The sequence below is a fragment of the Haliotis rufescens genome, unplaced genomic scaffold (genome assembly GCF_023055435.1).
Source record: "Haliotis rufescens isolate VD_foot unplaced genomic scaffold, xgHalRufe1.0.p SCAF_1, whole genome shotgun sequence".
In the NCBI taxonomy this organism is placed as follows: Eukaryota; Metazoa; Mollusca; class Gastropoda; order Lepetellida; family Haliotidae; genus Haliotis; species Haliotis rufescens.
Window position 1 is genome coordinate 87,349,686 of NW_025963779.1, and position 19,660 is coordinate 87,369,345.

General features: G+C 39.0%; 1 protein-coding gene across 1 annotated transcript in view; it reads left to right on the forward strand.

Annotated features, from left to right (window-relative positions):
* The first annotated feature begins 2,215 nt into the window (after positions 1–2,215).
* Positions 2,216–19,660, forward strand: part of LOC124147076 (chitin synthase chs-2-like) — a 67,824-nt gene continuing 50,379 nt past the window's right edge. The window contains exons 1-8 of the mRNA XM_048402913.1: positions 2,216–2,340; positions 5,997–6,117; positions 6,479–6,596; positions 9,505–9,576; positions 16,048–16,186; positions 17,349–17,574; positions 18,312–18,476; positions 19,163–19,305. Of these exons, the coding sequence (XP_048258870.1) occupies positions 2,288–2,340; positions 5,997–6,117; positions 6,479–6,596; positions 9,505–9,576; positions 16,048–16,186; positions 17,349–17,574; positions 18,312–18,476; positions 19,163–19,305 (1,037 nt within the window). The 5' untranslated portion in view covers positions 2,216–2,287. The remainder of the gene's footprint in view (positions 2,341–5,996; positions 6,118–6,478; positions 6,597–9,504; positions 9,577–16,047; positions 16,187–17,348; positions 17,575–18,311; positions 18,477–19,162; positions 19,306–19,660) is intronic.

Sequence of the window (19,660 nt, forward strand, 5' to 3'; positions counted from 1 at the left end):
CTCACCATTCTGTCGTATCGATTTTAAATTCCTAAATCCCATCTCTATTGTTGCAATTTTTAATCTCTTCCGGTAAAGGTCACCCGATGGCTTAGTACTCAATTTGGATCCCTCACGTGCCCATGAGGGCGAGCAACATGAGATATTTTGGTATCTCTAAAAATAGTTCCCGATCTCAGCCAATCAATGTGTTTGTTGCAGGTGAACCCGTTACTGGAAGCTTTTGGAAATGCGCAGACTGCCATGAACGATAACTCTAGTCGCTTCGGCAAATATTTGGAGTTGAAATTTACGGCCGATGGCAATATGGCTGGAGGTAGGTTAATGCCGGGATGTCAGACTATTACAAGAATAAACACGGAGATTCATATCTCATAACAGTGTGTTGGTTCACGTGTGTGGTGGCCCAAGTCCCCGCGGCTACCTGGAATACCACGGGGACATGCTATTTCCGCCACAAGACAATCCTCTATCAATTCCCAACATTTAGAGGTTTTAAGAATTAAATTATCTGGATTTATTCAATGGATATCAGTTCAAGTGCGTGTGATCCAAGGCGATTGTTAGTTTAGATTTGGGTAGGAAACGTTCTGAGAAAGTATTGTGAACGGTAGTCGTTTGTCAGAAAGTATCTTGTCAAGCGGATATCTCAGGGACATTTTGAAAGTATAGTGTCCGCATCATCCCCTCTTCCGCAGCAACATCGGTAAAAATAGAACAATACATTACATTTGATGGAAACCAGTAGAAATCAATTTAAAAAAGAAAATAATTAAAGATATACGGCATCTGAAACAAGTCAGCGATGCTAAGCTGACATGTAAACATTATAAGGATATTGTTTTTAGGAAGAGTTATAATACTTTTCAAGGTTTTATAATCAGGAAAACAACTCCCATCTTCTAAACTCCACCTTTGACATCATCAATCTGTGTGCAGCACCTTCTCTGTGTGATAGGAATCACACACTCAGTAGAAATACTACTATTATTATTATTAATACTACTACTATTGCCAGTTGGACAGACCTGAAGAGATAGAGCAGAAAAAAGGTGTATTAAAGATATTATACAATCATTTCACACACTTCAAATGTATCTTTTGTCCAAAAGGTTGGCAGAAACTACAACAAAACACATGAAAGAACATTTGTATGTAGTTTTATCATTTGATCTGCTAATGGGGGATAATGAAACAAATTTCTTCAGAAGAAAAATACGTTTTTACCTTTGTTAAAGTTGAGAATGCCATTGCATGATAAAGAGACCTTTACCCTCATGTGGTTCCAGATTGTTACAATCTTATATGAGTAAATATATGTGTACCAATATATTACAATTTCTAAGACAGAAATCTTATACTCTCTAATGTTTTTCACCCCATGGGGGAGAAGGGGGAGGAGTCACAGTGTCAATCTACACGGCAGGGAAAACATTAAGATTTTTAATGAGAAATGTTGTATACACTGACTGAGACAATGTTATGTAAGTGGTGTCTATTGTTCTATACATTGACTGACACAGTGTTATGTAAGTGATGTGTATTGTTCTATACACTGACTGACACGGTGTTATGTAAGTGATGTCTATTGTTCTATACATTGACTGACACGGTGTTATGTAAGTGATGTCTTTTGTTCTATAGACTGACTGACACGGTGTTATGTAAGTGATGTCTATTGTTCTATACACTGACTGACACGGTGTTATGTAAGTGATGTGTATTGTTCTATACACTGACTGACACGGTGTTATGTAAGTGATGTCTATTGTTCTATACACTGACTGACACGGTGTTATGTAAGTGATGTGTATTGTTCTATACACTGACTGACACGGTGTTATGTAAGTGATGTGTATTGTTCTATACACTGACTGACACGGTGTTATGTAAGTGATGTCTATTGTTCTATACACTGACTGACACGGTGTTATGTAAGTGATGTCTATTGTTCTATACACTGACTGACACGGTGTTATGTAAGTGATGTCTATTGTTCTATACACTGACTGACACGGTGTTATGTAAGTGAAGTCTATTGTTCTATACACTGACTGACACGGTGTTATGTAAGTGATGTATATTGTTCTATACACTGACTGACACGGTGTTATGTAAGTGATGTCTATTGTTCTATACACTGACTGACACGGTGTTATGTAAGTGATGTTAAGCTGTATTTCCTGCCCCAGCTGTGCTGCTGGACTACCTGCTGGAGAAGACCCGCGTCGTGCAGCAGGGCCCTGGCGAGAGGAACTTCCACATCTTCTACTATCTCTTCGCTGGCATGACCAGGGATGAACTTCGTGGATACAGTCTCTCAGCTCCGGAAGACTTCAGGTAAAACATCAGAAAAAAGCTGCTCCAAAACACTAACTATACAGTTGAAATATTCATGGAATTAATGCGAGAAATCCCTTTCCTCATTGATAAGAAATATCTCTCAAAGTCCACTGTATAATTCCGACAGTGTTATTGAATCACTATCAAATAGTGATGATACCAGGTGTTTGCGGGAAGGTGAGCGTATCAAGCACTACCGGTGGCACCCGTCACAAACACATACAAAAGTAAGTCAGTTGTTACCTGGAAAAACACGGAAACATATGGTAAAAGTTAAAATAGGGAATTGCATCGTATGACGCTCTTTGAAATCTTCGTACAAAAAGCATGCGCGGTTGTACCTAAAAAGAAATGTAGAAATGGAGCTGCTGGAATATTCCTCGACATAAAGGGAAAATTGACTATTGGAAAGGTGAAGTCATCCCTCTTGCCATAGCCTTGTTAAAAAAACTTTACCACTCTGAATCCTTATGCATAGATCTAAACAACTTCCCTTTTATTGTGCTTGGTGTAGATATGATCCATAACTCTACGGCAGGAAACTAATTGTATCCTTAATAATTACAATGAATGATCCGTTAATACAATGCAGAAGAGGAAGGCGTTCAGTAAGGATCTAGCTAGAAGAAGGTAGCCAACTAAGGTATTGGTGAACAACAGAAGTCACGACAACACGTTCAATTTGTTATAAATAGAAAGAGGGAACTGTTATGCTTCATATAAAACTGGCCTTTATGAAGTCTAGTTCAGGCATCACTGTACAATCACATTATACCGGCCTTTTCTATTTTTGTTCACTGTCACATGGACAGGTACTGGCCAATTGTTAAACACTAGACGGACTTTGTGCCTCTCGATGGCCGAGGTCACGAGTGCGCACGCGTGGTTATGGCGGTCAGCGCCCAGTGAAGTTATATTGGACCAATCGAACAGACTGGCTTTGCAGTATTTGACTTTATCACACTAAATAAATTGGAATACTTGGTTTATAAGGAACTACCAGACGGATTCTATGTAAAGAATGGGATCAGTGAGACAAGATCAGGAAGAGGACAATCAATAACCCTACACGTTTTCGTACTTAAAGTTCAAGTAACTTACCCGATATTAAAGAAATTGCTTTCTTTGTCGATATATCCTTAGCCGTTGACTATTTCATGACTTCTGAAAGACAATGATGGGTTTTCTATGACCTCAAATGGAATTATCAACTACTTAAAACAGTGGTACTGTTCACAGCTCGTAATTTCTTTTAGGAAACCGCGAAAGTAGTAAAATAAGGTTCCTTCGAAGCCAGGGACCTTCCATGTCCAGCTTTTTCCTTTACTAGTCTCCCATAACTCTTACAAAGTGGCTCATGTATGTTACTGTTACATTCTTATGTTCTTTTACATGTATGTGTGAGGTGAGACTCAAATACATTTTCTGTCTGTCCTCTTGGAAAGAGGTTAACCGAGTAAAGCTGTGGTATATTCACAGGTACATTCTGTGGTAAATCTAACACGATGAACACATGGCTTTAACTTTGATTTGTCTTTTCATGATTGATATAGTCCTTCATATAACACATACGTGCAACGCCTACCAATGAGCATACTACTGCTGCCATAATGTAGGATGCATGGGCGTGAACTCTGTTTCAATCCCTGCACAAATTGATCCCTGTTTTCCCAGGCGTATGATCCATGTTGGTTAAGAAACACCGCACCTACATTTACTTGTTACACAAAGGTAACCGATTTAAACTGAAACAAGACGTAATCATTTTGAATACCTGGAAGTTCATTTTGCTTACTTTCATAATATGAATTTGATATACTGGCATTTAATTCTACTCCTTATAAAACGTTTTCCAAATGTCAAATGAAACGAAATAAACGTCCATTGATTAAAACCAGACTGTTGTTATGCTTGGATGCATACATCCATGTGTTTCAACGTATTCTACCTTTAATGATATCATTGGTCTCACGTATTAATTTAACTGAAAACTTCAACGCAAGAGAATAATTGGTCTCGAATATCTGCCATTCTTGAAGACATACCAATGGCAACAATTACTTTCTCTTTTAAAGGCCGTTTTTCATAATGAAATTGAATTCTTCAGTACAAATCTATTTTGAATGTCCTAAAATCAGTGTAGTGTCAACATGTCCGACAGAATGTGCACTACACTTGATTCTGCGCCCATCCATCAGCAAAATAGGACTATACTCACAGTAACGGTTCTCCAGATAGGAGTAAACTATACCTCCACTTTGTCTTTCTTCTTCCATGTTACCTAGTCTGCAGGTGGCGTGTACATTCGGTCTGTTGTTTATATTAGCTGACCTGACTTAAACACAATCGATGTCAACCGAACTGTGGTAATTACCCCTCTCTTTAACAAGTTGGTGCGAACAAGCAGCAGCTGGTGACACAATCTTGTTTATTTTCCCGCCAACTGAGACACAATGCTAAGATTAGGCTGTTTACATCTGGCTGTGGACCTGCTAAATCATCTTTAATTAGGCTCATTAAGTGTGTTTTTGCGCAGATGGAATGTGTCATGACTCCTCACATGCAGATACTTGTGTTTTGCTGGGTCATCAAAATAGCATTATCACCAAAAAGCATTTCCATAAATAGATATTGTTCCATCAATATTAGTAACGTAAACAAGTTAAAAGCAAAACTCGAACAATAAGAGGAAGAGTCTGATGAGTTCTGGTACAACCGTTCGTGTCGTCGAGATATTCATGAGTCTTAAACAAATTCTACCCACTAATATGCTTAAGAGTTCATTTTATGATTGATACAAGAGATCGCCATGCTTTAGTGTGCATGGTAGTATCAGCCTATTGCGGTAGACCCGTGGGGATTCGGGAAAGAACACAGATCCCCAAGTAACCTCTGCTTGTTGCAAAATTGATCTGGTGACCAGACTCGGTGAATTGTTTCATTTCATGTCATCGTATTCCAGTTGCCCGGATCGATGCTCATGATGCCAATCACTGGATTGTCTGGATTTTACAGACAGCCGTTATAAAGTTAGATTATTGCTGAGTACTGCGTTAAACAACAAAACACATGTTGCGGAACTGTACCTAGAACATATGGAAGAGATATAAAGCTGATACCTCTTTTGTGAGGTATATCAGACCATATGATTGTTAGACCTATGAAGCAGAGCCTACAGCATCACCAACTCCAATCTGCTTAGCCTTGTAATGTCATAATCACTATGACATCCATGACCATTTGATAGCTCAATATGAAATAAAGTTCACCCAATTCTACCTATGGATGACGTGATCGTCGTATAACACATGAAGCAATTTCAAATCTTACCTGAAATCATTGAGAACACCTGGTGTTAATAATCATCACCCCAACAAAGTAGATAAAAAGCACAAAGAAGGCTGTTGTTCTTTGTTTTTACATGCTATCTATTGTCTGGGTGCAAGACAAGTGTCAGATTACCTTTCGAACCGTCCTTCCTTATGTCCACCTCCTATCCAACATCCTTACCACAAAACATTGCCCACTCTCTTCCTATAAAAGTTAATTATAGCGTTTCAAGTATTTACTCCCCATTCAATTGCAGTAAACACGGGCAGGTTGCCCTTTTCGGTGTCTATCATACATAACAAGTAGTTCCGGCGCTGTTTCAGGATATTGAAGAACGACAACAGGAACCATCCTGTATTCCGGAGCACACGTGACCTAGAACAGAACAGGCTCATGTTCCACAAGCAACTCAATGTCATGAGACTCGTTGGCTTCACAGAATGGGTAAACAATAAATACTGAAAAACGTTACAAACAAAATACATTTATCCTCGAATGTTTTACTTATTTTTTTAATGTTTGAAACTTACTCAGTCACTTGCGATTATATTGAATAAGAAGGAAATTTTATTTTCAGGTTTGGGGGCAAAATGTTTTGAAATAATTGGAATAAATGAATGTTTCATACATCAATACTCATCGTTCTGGTGTAATTCTGGTTTAATTTGTTTACGCAGTTGCCATGATTATTCCAACACAAAAACGATGAAATGAAAAGTTATTAAAATTAACCAATGACTCACTATGGTTATACAGACAAATATGTATGTCTATGTTTTAATCCTGTATTTTGGTTTCGTTTCAGGAAATCACGATGATTTTCACTCTCCTTTCCGCCATATTGCACGTGACTAACATCTCGTTCGTGCGAGATGACTGTACAGAGAAAGCGAAGTTTGCTGACAAATCCAGTTTATCCATTGGTACGACAATCGAGAACATCTTACATTGATATAATTGCCACGTATAGCTGAGATTAAATGGGTGTGAATACTTCACAAAAACCGCTCGATCCAGCTATAAATGGCGTTGGCTTTGTGAAGGCTTATCTGAATAGATTGAAACGTAGTTGAAAAGCAGTGGGAACGGCATTCATCGCTGTATGACACTGTTACACTATCGATGGGTATTTTCAGGAAGTACTTACGGAACTAAAATATATCAACACCTTTTTTCCTTTAACTCTAATTATTTTTATTATTTATTGAGTAGTTAGATACTTTGTCATCCAAAACTAGCTTCCACAGGAGATAGCGCTTGGGCTCTGTCTCTTACAATGCTTTGCATGTGACGTCATTGTTACAATGATGTCACGTTCAAATAACATCACTTAATCTCTGGCACTAAACCTGTTTAGCTGAACTTTTAACACGCTCCGCACTGGTTATTGATGATTTTGGATGATACATAGAATGTTACCCGTGTGACTTTTGATAATAGATATGTCAACACTCTTTGTAAAAGTTTAGAACTCATCTTTAACTTTTATCAACTCGTGTTGATGCATTTGACACCAGCATGAGGTTCCCTATGTGGTTATCGTGAGTACAATAACACGGAACAAACAGCTTCAGTGACTGTGGTTTTCAGAAAAGGATCGTGTAACATCAGTACGATCTTTTGTAGGGAAAAAATTGTCATTCTCGTAAAATCTTATTTTCTCATCTCGTGACCTAACAAAGTGGCTGCGATACTCGTGACCATATAAACTTTAACAGGTCATTCCATTATTGAAATATCTAATTTTAAAAGAACGTGAAAAAGGCTTTCTGGATATTCTGGAGGGGGTAATGCAAGCTCATGACAGCACGTTATAACCAACATATTGTAAGCCAAATAGATGGACATAAAACGATTGTAGCAACCATTTCCGGAAGAACATGCCAAGCTTTAAATGTCTCCAATTTTGCACTCAGTCTTCAACACAAAAAATAAGCCAAGGAAGATGGTTCTGTTTTTGTAGACGTGCAGCCAGTTGTCTCACGTTGCTGTGCCGTCTGTGCCGCGTTCCTTCTCACCACTGGCTGAAGGGAAGAGGCAAACAGTAGCAATGAGCGCAAGTCGATTTAAATGCAGAGATCAAATTTACACGTTGAGCATATCAACTGACTTCAGCAATACGAGACATGAAAAAACCCTGGAGAGCAATGCGAGTTTTGTCGAAACAGCATATTCGTGTATTGTTGATTTTGTTCAGTGCACAGTGTACTGTTGATGACTTAGCGCAGGGGTGACAAGCTTCATGGTTTCTCAACAACTGGGTTAACTGAAGCAATGCAGCTGAGATCCCTTTGGCAACCTTGTGTAAATAAGATGAAAACCAACAATCTGCGCTGATGTCCATGTTGTCTATGAGAGGAATGTATCATCCAGGATTCCATGTGTATATTGGATGCTCCTGTCATGATGTTATGGATGAGGCAGCTATTGCAAAGTTACTCGTTGAAACGAATTGAAACAATACGTATTAGCAATACTGAATTAGTAATGTAGAACTTTCTGAAGAGTACAGTATTAATAACACTTTTTCATTTGGCCGAATGTTTTACAATATCTCTGAGCAAATTAAAGCGACAGACCCCTTTCCACACATTGGGAAGATGACAGGTTACGCATTAGGGAGATGAGAAGGTCGTAAGAAGACTATCTTTGCACCCAAGGCTTTCCATACTTGGAGGGACGGATGTATAAATTATAAATCAAAAAGACAAAATCTTCCGAAAGATATTCCAATTGGCGCAAACGGCACAACAGCGGTGAAAATTATACGAATGGATTACTAAAAATCAGTGATGACACTAGGTGTTCGCAAAATTTATAATAAAGCGACAAAACCCATTCCATATCCATTAAAAATTTCTGCTAAAAGCACAGTCTATTGTACGGTCCCGACTATGTCATAAGCATGTGTTTATGAATCACTATCAAATAGTAATGATACCAGATGTTCGCAAAAAAACATTTCAAGTGTCACAAACGAGCTTTTATGACCTTTATATTAGAAAGAGACCAGTTTTACAAAAATTAAAAATACACTTGCAAACGTGTTGATTACGTGTGCAACAGAGCCTGTTATGACTGATATGTTATCCCTATCACCTGGAGCAAGTTTCATATCAGCCTCTCTTGCAGTCGTTATTCATAGTACTGAAGAGGTCATATCCCTTTGGTACAATAATATGACATTTGTCGCCAAGATGTTCATTTGACTTAGACACAGAAATGTAAATGAAGTTCACAATTGCATATATTTCCACATGTTTATGGCATAAAGGATGATCCACTACCGCATGTGTCCTGAATAAGGAGAAATAATAAATAACGTGGAGCAAGACAAATGGTTTTATTGAGAATTGTTTTGACATGTCAACATTCAGTTGGAAAGGAGATATATATTTTTTTCTCAATTGCATGTCGAATTGCTTCAGCGACAGACTCATGTGAGCTGTATCTGAACCGAACGTGATACAGTCGAAACAATTTTAAAACTTGATGCTAAGTACTGATATTATATCTGAACATATAGAGTGAACATTCTGAAAGTATATAATGCCGAGTTATATTTCTATCACAAAGAAGCGACATATGGTAGTCCATACCTAAATAACAATGTGTCATGTGTCTGTCATGTGTCTGCCATGTGTCTGCCATGTGCCTGCAAAAGAACGGAATATTTAATATTAACTTCGATATGGTGTTAGAAGAGTACTATAACTGTTGGTAACAGGAACCTGTAAACCAGGTTTGTCAGGTTAACGACATACCCTTCTCTTGTACCTTGTCTGTGTTATGTGTTGTGTTTTGACGCGTTGTTTCACATGTGTGTTTCAGTGAGCACCTTGCTGCAAGTGAACAAGGATACTCTGTCGGAGACGCTCATCTCGTCTGTCAGCGTGGCCAGAGGTGAGAACCATGAAACATTGCAACTAAAACGCAGAATTGCTAATAGCTAAAATGTACAGTACTTTCACAGAATAGCTAAAATGTACAGTACTTTCACAGAATAGCTAAAATGTACAGTACTTTCACAGAATAGCTAAAATGTACAGTACTTTCACAGAATAGCTAAAACGTACAGTACTTTCACAGAATAGCTAAAACGTACAGTGCTTTCACAGAATAGCTAAACCATACAGCACTTTCACTCACTACAGCCGGTATATATCTATTCACTTTCAAGCAGTGAAACTGTTACACACATGACTTTGATACACATATACTTTCACTCACTATAGCTGAAACATATACTTTCACTCACTATAGCTGAAACATATACTTTCACTCACTATAGCTGAAACATATACTTTCACTCACTATAGCTGAAACATATACTTTCACTCACTATAGCTGAAACATATACAGTAAATTACGTTTCTAACGAACACGCTTATAACGAACTGACGGATAAAACGAAGTGGGTTTTTTTGGTCCCGTCCATTTTTGGTATATATGCTATATATATGCGCATTTATTAGGTTAAACTAAACTAAAATTAGTGGTCCCTTTAAGTTCGTTATAACCGTAGTTTACTGTATTTTCTTTATCACAGCTGTAAAATACACAACTTTCACACACCATTGCTATAAAATGCATCACATGCGGCTAAACCATACAGTACTAATCATTTTTATTTTTTAAAATTGAAAATATTTCGCCTTTCGTAGCCACGCGTTGTTATAGTTTCTTTTGCATGTGGATAACATATCAAAATATGATATACAGTAAACTACGTTTTTAGCGAACACGTTTATAACGAACTGACGGATATAACGAACTTATTTTTTAGTCCCGGTCATTTGCTGTATATATGCTGTATATATAACTAATAACGAACTACGGTTATAACGAACTAAAATTTGTGGTCCCTTTGAGTTCGTTATAACCGTAGTTTATTGTACAGTGAAAACTGAGCCCGTAATTCGGCAAGCCAGCTTCCCACACGATTACCATTGGGAACGTCTAAAGATGATAACATGAATAGTATCACATAAATACGGAACTACTTCTTATCCGGACAATGTATCTGGGAAGTGTACCGTTCGGAATAACGGGATGTCACTGTGTCAGCGTGAAGTGATGTAGTTCCCATATCTCCATGTTTTACTTGGGTCCATGTGCACCTTAATCGGTCAAAGGCAATATCAAAATTTCTGCATACTGACGTCAGAGTTTCACTTTCAAGTTTCTGTTTTCACCGAAATGCCTCATGGCCCAACAAGGGCAAACAGATGAGGGATGGAGTATGCTGGGAGCGCGGGGGAAGGCCCGGGGGTGGCCGGGGGGACAGGGAACAAGGGAGTCCTCACACCTCTGTGTAAATCTGCTTACTGGACACTCTTAAGAACTAAACCACAGGCATGCTTGGTTTGGACCATAGTGGCACTGGTTGAGAATAATGTGAGAGAAAAGGATTCAGAAATTGGATTTGGATTTTGGGTTTTCGAGTTTGGCATTGTGATGGTTTTGTCACAAAAAGTCGTGAAAAGTGAATAGAACTAATGTAAATATTATAACGCTTTCCAAAACACGAACTATGGCGTACTTAATACGGCTTCATGTACCACATCGGGAAGGGATGTGTAGAGTGAGTGAGTGTTAGTTTTCATGGCAGTCTTCCAGCTGTTAGTTACTGTAGAGTAGATGATTCAGCCGGGGAATTGGGTGAGGGGTGGGGAGGGATTCTGAGGGAAGTGATATCCAAGTTAATATACAGCCAGGTCAAAGAAAATATGCACTTGAAACTTGGACTTGACCAAAGAAGTACATACGTTACTAGGCCGAAAGCAGTCGTCGAAACACTGCCAGCTTAAGGTTCATTTCACATCTATTATACCCACATCAAATACACTACCATCGAATAATTATTGCTTGTTTGTTATACTTTTAGCCACCATCAAACATGGGTGCATACTTTTTTTTCCCCAGCAGTTTACATTAATCACACAGCAAGCAGAAATAACATTTATGTATGTACCTCAGACTAACATACCTAATTATTTGACTAACTAGTCATGTGTTAATTGCAGACTGGTTAGAAGAAGAAATATTGTGTAAAATTCGAATCCTCTCGAACTTCAAAAACAATAATTTAGAGTTATGTCCCGTTGGAACGACGACGATGACATGATAAATATGCTGAAATAGATAAAATCACAAGGAACATTTAGTAAAAGTATACTATTTGTTCACCTTTGTAAATGCAAGGGCAACGTGAACACAATAAGGTGAGGTTGCCTTTATGGGGGAATTGGTTGTAGCAGAGGCCAAACGAGCCAAAGACCTGTCAGAGAACATCACACCTTCAACACAAAATGCAAGATTGCACATTGGAGATTGAATGGATGGTGGTGAAGTGTTACAGAAGAAGGGCCAACAGTTATTTGGGATGAAACTACATCAAAGTTTATATGAAGACTTGGAGGGAGGGGGTATTGCTGGACAGCAATGGAGGGTGAGGGGAGATAACATGCTTCAAATGCCAGTATGGTTACATTCGGGAGCCCAGGTCAGCGGAGTTCAACTGAGGCCAGCGTGGAGGGCTGCATGGACAAACATAACATTGTGAAGGGCTTGGAAAGCCTATTACAGGCGACCTGTTAAATGTTTATCCTGGGATTTGTCTGTCACGTCTTTTCTGCAAATTGGAAGACTTGTATAGTGGGGTGTCGAGATGTGTTAGCGGAGGTGAAAGATCATGCTGTTGGCTAGCCTGTGTCTACACCGAACTCCGGGCACAGATGGTACACACATGCGTGCTGACCCTGCAACGCATAGATTAACCAGAATAATAAGAGTACATTTTGTTTCAACTGTGCCTAAAGGGGTCATTTAGATGTCATGCGAGCCTCACCTGTAGTGAACATTTCACTAAATGATACTGGTGTTGGAATCCATCAGTTAAAGGGAGGCTAGTCTTAAATTGGCAGCCCTTGCTAGTTTAAGTCCTAATCTACTTTGTCAAATTATGTATATCAGTTAACGTTTTCCCAACAGGGACAATGTCACACAGGGTAAAAATAACAACCTCCAGGCATGGTGCAAACACTGGAGGAGAGGTCTACTTTAATTCACGATAAACAAGGCTAGTCTGTTTAGTTTAGGTATTGCTTTCATATTTGGAATAAGTATCAGCGTCATGAGTACATGATAGGTACATTAGGAGTAGATCAGGAATAGATGAGTAGATCAGTAGATCAGAAGTAGATCTGAAGTAGATCAGGGAAAAGAGGAAACGTAGATGAGTAGATGAAGAGTAGATCAGAGGTAGAGCAGAAGATGAGGTGTAGATGAGGAGTAGATGAGTAAATCAGAATAAGATCAGAATAGATAAGAGTAGATGAGAAGATCAGAAGTAAATGAGGAATAGATAAGAAGTAGGTGAGACTAGATGAGAAGTAGATGAAAAGTAGATGAGAGTAGAACAGAAGTAGATTAGAAGTAGATGAGAGTAGATCAGAAGTGGATTAGAAGTAGATGAGAGTAGATGAGAAGTAGATGAGAGTAGAACAAGTGGATCAGACGTGGATCAGAAGTAGATAAGAGAAGATGAGAAGTAGATGAGAGTAGAACAGAAGTGGATCAGAAGTAGATAAGAGTAGATCAGAAGTAGATGAGAGTAGAACAGAAGTGGATCAGAAGAAGATAACAGTAGATGAGAAGTAGATGAGAGTAGAACAGAAGTGGATCAGAAGTAGACGAGAGTAGATGAGAAGTAGATTAGAAGTAGATGAGAGTAGATGAGAGTAGATGAGAGTAGAACAGAAGTAGATTAGAAGTAGATGAGAGTAGATGAGTAAATCAGAATAAGATCAGAATAGATAAGAGTAGATGAGAAGATCAGAAGTAAATGAGGAATAGATAAGAAGTAGGTGAGACTAGATGAGAAGTAGATGAAAAGTAGATGAGAGTAGATGAGAAGTAGATTAGAAGTAGATGAGAGTAGATCAGAAGTGGATCAGAAGTAGATGAGAGTAGATGAGAAGTAGATGAGAGTAGAACAGAAGTGGATCAGAAGTAGATGAGAGTAGATCAGAAGTAGATGAGAGTAGAACAGAAGTGGATCAGAAGTAGATGAGAGTAGATGAGAAGTAGATTAGAAGTAGATGAGAGTAGATCAGAAGTGGATCAGAAGTAGATGAGATGTTTGTAATTTAGTCGGCATATCGAGACTAATGGTCAAAATAGAAATGTTCGAAACACACCGTTTCAGTTTGTATTTGTTGTCATCATTTTGAAACCCTATAGAAACTTTATAAGCTAGGAACAGCAGGCCCATTTGATTGTAACATTAATCAGCAGAATTAGTTTGCCACACGCGTAATACTTTATATAATCTTTATACTTGAATATAAACATATCACCGACCGTATCGTCCTAAATATAACACAATGGTGTCTGACCTTTCGGCTCTACCCTGTGTCTGACATCGGGTGACAGATATGTGGAAAGTCCATGAATGGATTATGACTTAGTACTAAGATAAACAGGCACAGGTGCATGCTATCCTGGCAGTATGGGACGACTCACGGCCGTGTCAAGGCAACTATCTCTGACACATCCATGCCAATGCAGCATGTTTGCAGGGGTATTGCAGGTACTGTGTTTAGGATGGTCATGTAGTGTGAACGACGTCAGAGAGATGAATCTTGGCACTACAGTCGGCGTTTAGAACCATGTCAAGCCGACTGGCTTTCCATGTTTAATTTCGTGAATGCATTTTGGCGTAAAGGAGAAACAGCAAAAAAACCCTGATTTTTCATTGAAAAAGTCACTTTGACAGTCAACTGCAAGATCGTTTGATAACTTAAAAACCTGTTTGACTTTGCACAAAAAACAGTTTGGACACTACATAAAACATCCCGATCACTGTTATAGTGTTTCATTGTGGATGAACTGCGTTAAATGGGAGGAAATTCGTTGATATTCTGTTCTCTATCACAAACACGGGGGGTATTTAAAACAATTGTTAAACATTCCTAAAAAAGAGATTTTCCCAGAAGATTTAAAAATAAAACTTCCTCCTTTTTCTCCTGAAGTTTGTGTGGTGGTGCTTGATTAGGTTCGTCTTACGCGACATGGATATAAAAAACAAAGAGAAAGGCACTAGCATTATTGCCATAGAAGGGCATTGAGATGAGGACTGAAATTAATATTGGCTGAAATATAATACAATTAATATTAATGTTACATTTGTCTTCATTAGTAAAATTACAAACATTTACTTGATATATGGATATTAGAAGATAACCTGGCTAAATGATTAAATTAGAATATGATATTACATGGAAGTGGTTTGGGAAAAAAACATGAAAATATCTGGATATAAATGTGTTTCAGTTTATTTTATGTTGAAAAGTGAAGTACTTTGATCAATACACAACATATCTTTTTTGGTGATTTGGGGAATCATCTGTTGGTATTGATGAACTTTTAAACAGCATTTATTGATTCATACGGGAATGTAAGATAGTTTGTGCCCAACGCCTTTGTGGAAAATCGACAATACAGGGATGGCGTGTGGCCTGAACCCAAAGCCGTCAGACTCGGGCTATTGGCTGCCAAATGTATATTTGTTAAAGTGTGATTCACAGGGACAATTCGCGCTTTAACAAACTGTCTTTTTAGATATTTGTACTCTAAGACAAATACAACCACATTGTTATATATCAGTACCAAGAGATGGATAGTGGATAAGGGAATTATTTTCATATTAATTAAAGTCGACAAGTTCATTTTATTGTATTTGTGAGTCATTTAAACACATGCTGACATACATTATAAAGCGAAATAACTCCACTGACGGAAGTAAAGTTAAGATTTAATTTCTTCAAAAGACGTCCTTCATTCGTCCCAGCTATAATAATTCCGTTTCAATTCTAACAAATCGAAATATTTAACAGTTAAATAGATCCGGATACAAATTAAGTGACCTCATATCAAATAGACAAAGTTTTAAGAGTGTATGTATATTCAGCTTAAGGAAATTTGTGAAAGGTTTACACCCAGGATCTGCTATCAATAGACCAACGACTCATTTCAATGCACATATTAAGAGAACCGTACCGTTCTGAAGGCTAGATACCAATAAATTGCACCGAAATGTTGCTCCTCAAACTTAAATCGAAAATATAATCCTCATTTTATGAGACTACTCGCTGCATTCGTGCACATCTGTGTGTTGACATGCGCATTGGACCTCTTGAGTCCAGACCTCGTTAAACCGGACATCACTCCAATCGTGTCCGGAACGTCTCAAAAAGCAAATGGACTTTATTTCGAAGCTATGGTTCCCTATTCCGTAAATGGGTTTACCTACAAGATTAAACTGGGGGCGGAACTGTCAAGGGTCACTGTATAAGATGTAATACATTTCAGGTGAGACAGTGGTCATCCCCAAGACGGCCGAACAAGCCGCTGATGGCCGCGATGCCTTGGCTAAAGCCCTCTATGCCAGACTGTTTGGCTGGCTTGTGAAACAAGTGAACTCCAGACTCAAGCCGGACAAGGCATACAGGTGCGACTTTAACTGGTAACGTTGTCGTGCGCGCATGTCGTCGTTAGTTCAACTAAGATATAACCGCGTGAGGCAGAAATACTAAGTCAGGGGAAATACTAAGACAAGGGAAATTATACTAAGTCAGGGGATATACTAAGACAAGGGAAATACTAACACAAGGGAACTACTAAGTCAGCGGAAATACTTAGTCAGGGGAAAGAATAAGACAAGGGAAATAATATTAAGTCAGGGGAAATACTAATACAAGGGAACTGCTAAGTCAGGGGAAATACTAAGACAAGGGAAATTATACTATGTCAGGGAAAATACTAAGTCAGGGGAAATACTAAGACAAGGGAACCACTAAGTCAGGAACGAGGGAATTAATAATAAGTCAGGGGATAATAATAAGTCAGGGGAAATACTAAGACATGGGAACTAATACTAAATCAGGGGAATACCAAGATGGATATTGATTATAATTGGTTCAAATCGGCCCATGCCACCACCGCAAATTGATGGAAACCCTTGCAATGAAGTCCTATGTAAATGTCGGGTGGGGACGGATGTGTTTATGTTTCGGAGCCTGTGTCATTGGGTTCGCACGTTCATATTATATTTCTGGTCGTCTAGTGATCCCCTCCCCTCCTTCACACGCACACTGAAGGTTACAATTAACTTCTGAACACCCCCACTCAACACACACCTGAACTCATGCCCCTCATTCTGCCTCTGTTATGCATACATTCATTGTAACTTGCTCATTCCCTTACCAAGAGATGACCAACACATCAAACATCCTCCTTAATTCATTACATATTCAATACTGAGCCCTTCGTTTTGATTGAATACTGAATCCTTCTGACCCGTGAAGATCCGGGTTAGAATAGGTCTTCAGCAACCCATGCTTGCCGTAAAAGGCGACAATGCTTGTCGTAAAAGGCGACTAAAGGGAATCGGGTGGTCAGGCCCACTGACTTGGTTGATGCATATCCCAATTGCATGGATCGATGTTCTTTATGTCAATTGCTGGATTGTCTGGTCCAGACTCGATTATTTAAAGACCGTCGTAATACAGCTTGGATATTGCTGAGTGCAGCGTTAAACAAACAAACAAAAAACACAAAAGAACAAATTGAACGCTTCTAGTCCCTTCCTCACTCCGATGTACGTGTTTCAGTTACACCCCCGGTCCCAGCATAGGCATTCTGGATATGCCTGGATTTGAAAACCTCAAAATTAACAGCTTTGAACAGCTCTGTATCAACGTAGCCAATGAGCAAATGCAGAGCTTCTTCAACGACCACGTGTTTGTCCTGGAAAGGCGGGAGTATGAGCGTGAAGGCGTACAATGGCGGCATATCAACTTCCGGAACAACCAGGACCTCCTAGACCTCCTCATCATGGTGGGTGTGCATGTAGATGCTGTATCAACATAGTTAACTATGGTCACGGAATCGGGAAGTCCTCGTCAACAAGCGTCACTACCTGGCATGGTTGTGGGGTCGTACCAGGATATCATGTTTGTTAACAATTCGAACGTGTATCTCAACACGTGATGTCATCTGCAAACATGTTGTCTTCTACCGTAGGGATTCCGGTTAGAATAGATCTCCAGCAATGTATACTTGTAAAAGGTCACTGAATGGATCTGGTGGCTTGGTTGATTGCGTATGGTCGTACCCCAACGGCATGGGGCGTTGCTCATAATATCAATCACTGGTTTGTGATTTTTTTTACAGGACGCCGTTAGATAGCTTTGAATATTGCCAAATGCGACGTTGAACAACAAACAAACTCAATGTTTACATGAATTTGTTTTATAATTTTATTAAATCATCATTTTTATGGCAACGCAAGAAAGAGTTTGTTTTTATCGCCATTTATTTCTTAAATAGTATGTCAGTGTGGGAGGACGCCAAAAATGGCTAGGCCATGGATATGTATCATTTGGTGACACTCAAGTGCACCTCTTAGATGCGAATAAATTAGGCAATGAAGCGAGAATGACACAGAACGCCCATCACAGTACGCCCATTATCAGTACATATATTGTCACTAAATAATACCATATTTAATTCTTATATTAAAATGTTTCCATCAGAGCCCAACTAATGAATGGTACTGGTTATTTTACTATCAGAAACCCCTGAGCATCTTTGCTTTGCTGGATGAGGAGTCCAAGTTCCCCCGCGCCTCCGACTCTACCCTCGTCGAGAAGATCACTACCAACTGCCAGAACCACAAACTGCTCACCAAGTCCAAGGCAGGAGAACTCGCCTTCAGCATCCACCACTATGCAGGCACCGTGAGTGCTTAAACGATTTCATAGTGTAGACATTTTCAGTTGCTTTAGCATCGTCCTTCGACGAAAACTTGTTGTCAGTTGTTTTAATTAAATCCAGTGAAATTGTAAACCATAAGCCGCCATGCTTTACGTACACGTGTTGTTGTATTTCAAATTTATTTTAATGAAACTTGCTCACCGAGACTTGTTGAAAAAAAACACCAGTTGCTTTAATTGAAATCAAAGAAATATACGATGTCGACAAAGGTGTAATTTTTTCAATCTCATTCAAATCAGTTCTTAGCGCTCGCTACTGCTCTATTTGTTCAACGGTAACGAAAACTATGATCCGATTTGAATGAGATTGATTTCAAATTAGTATAGCTCTAAGAGATACGATGATGATGATGATGATGATGATGATGATGTGTTGTGAAACAGCACATGTAACATATGAATAAAATCATCTTATCTGACTAAACTGTGTGAGAGTGGATGTAACGTGGGCTGGGTGGAACTTCCCAATTATGCCCCAATTCACAATTATGACGTCATTGTGGGTGTGGATGCGACGTCACACCGATGCCCTGGCGTTGTGTGGCGTCACATTGATGCCATGTATATGTGACGTCATTATACAGCCCTGTATGGATGTGACGTCAGACTGGTGCCCTGGTGTGACGTGAAATTGGTGTTCTTTGTTGCAGGTGGAGTATCAGGCTGCTGGGTTCCTGGAGAAGAACAGGGACAATCTGTCCGCCTGTCTGGCCGACTGCATGAAGTGCAGCAAGAACACTCTCATCAGTGACCTCTTCAAGGCCAAACTCTCCAGAACTGGCACCATTTCCAGGTACAAACCCACGTACACTCACCAACATCCCTTCCCCTGTATATCCACTGATTTAGTTTTCATATATATAATGTATTTTGTGATTAAATATTACATTTATCAAATATTGATCCAATATTTCAATCGGGTGAAGAACACTATATTCCGGAACTACACTCAATCTACCTCAGTGACACTTATGCTTTCAGAGTTAGACCGTGGAAATGAAGCTGGGAAATACGTTATAAAACATTTGTCTTTTCTTGTCAAATAACCAAAGTTGACATTTTCACTCATGGCTGATGTATTCATGAAAATATCAATTTTGTAGGTCATTTGATGAGATATACATCTTATGTGACAAGTAAAACAAATA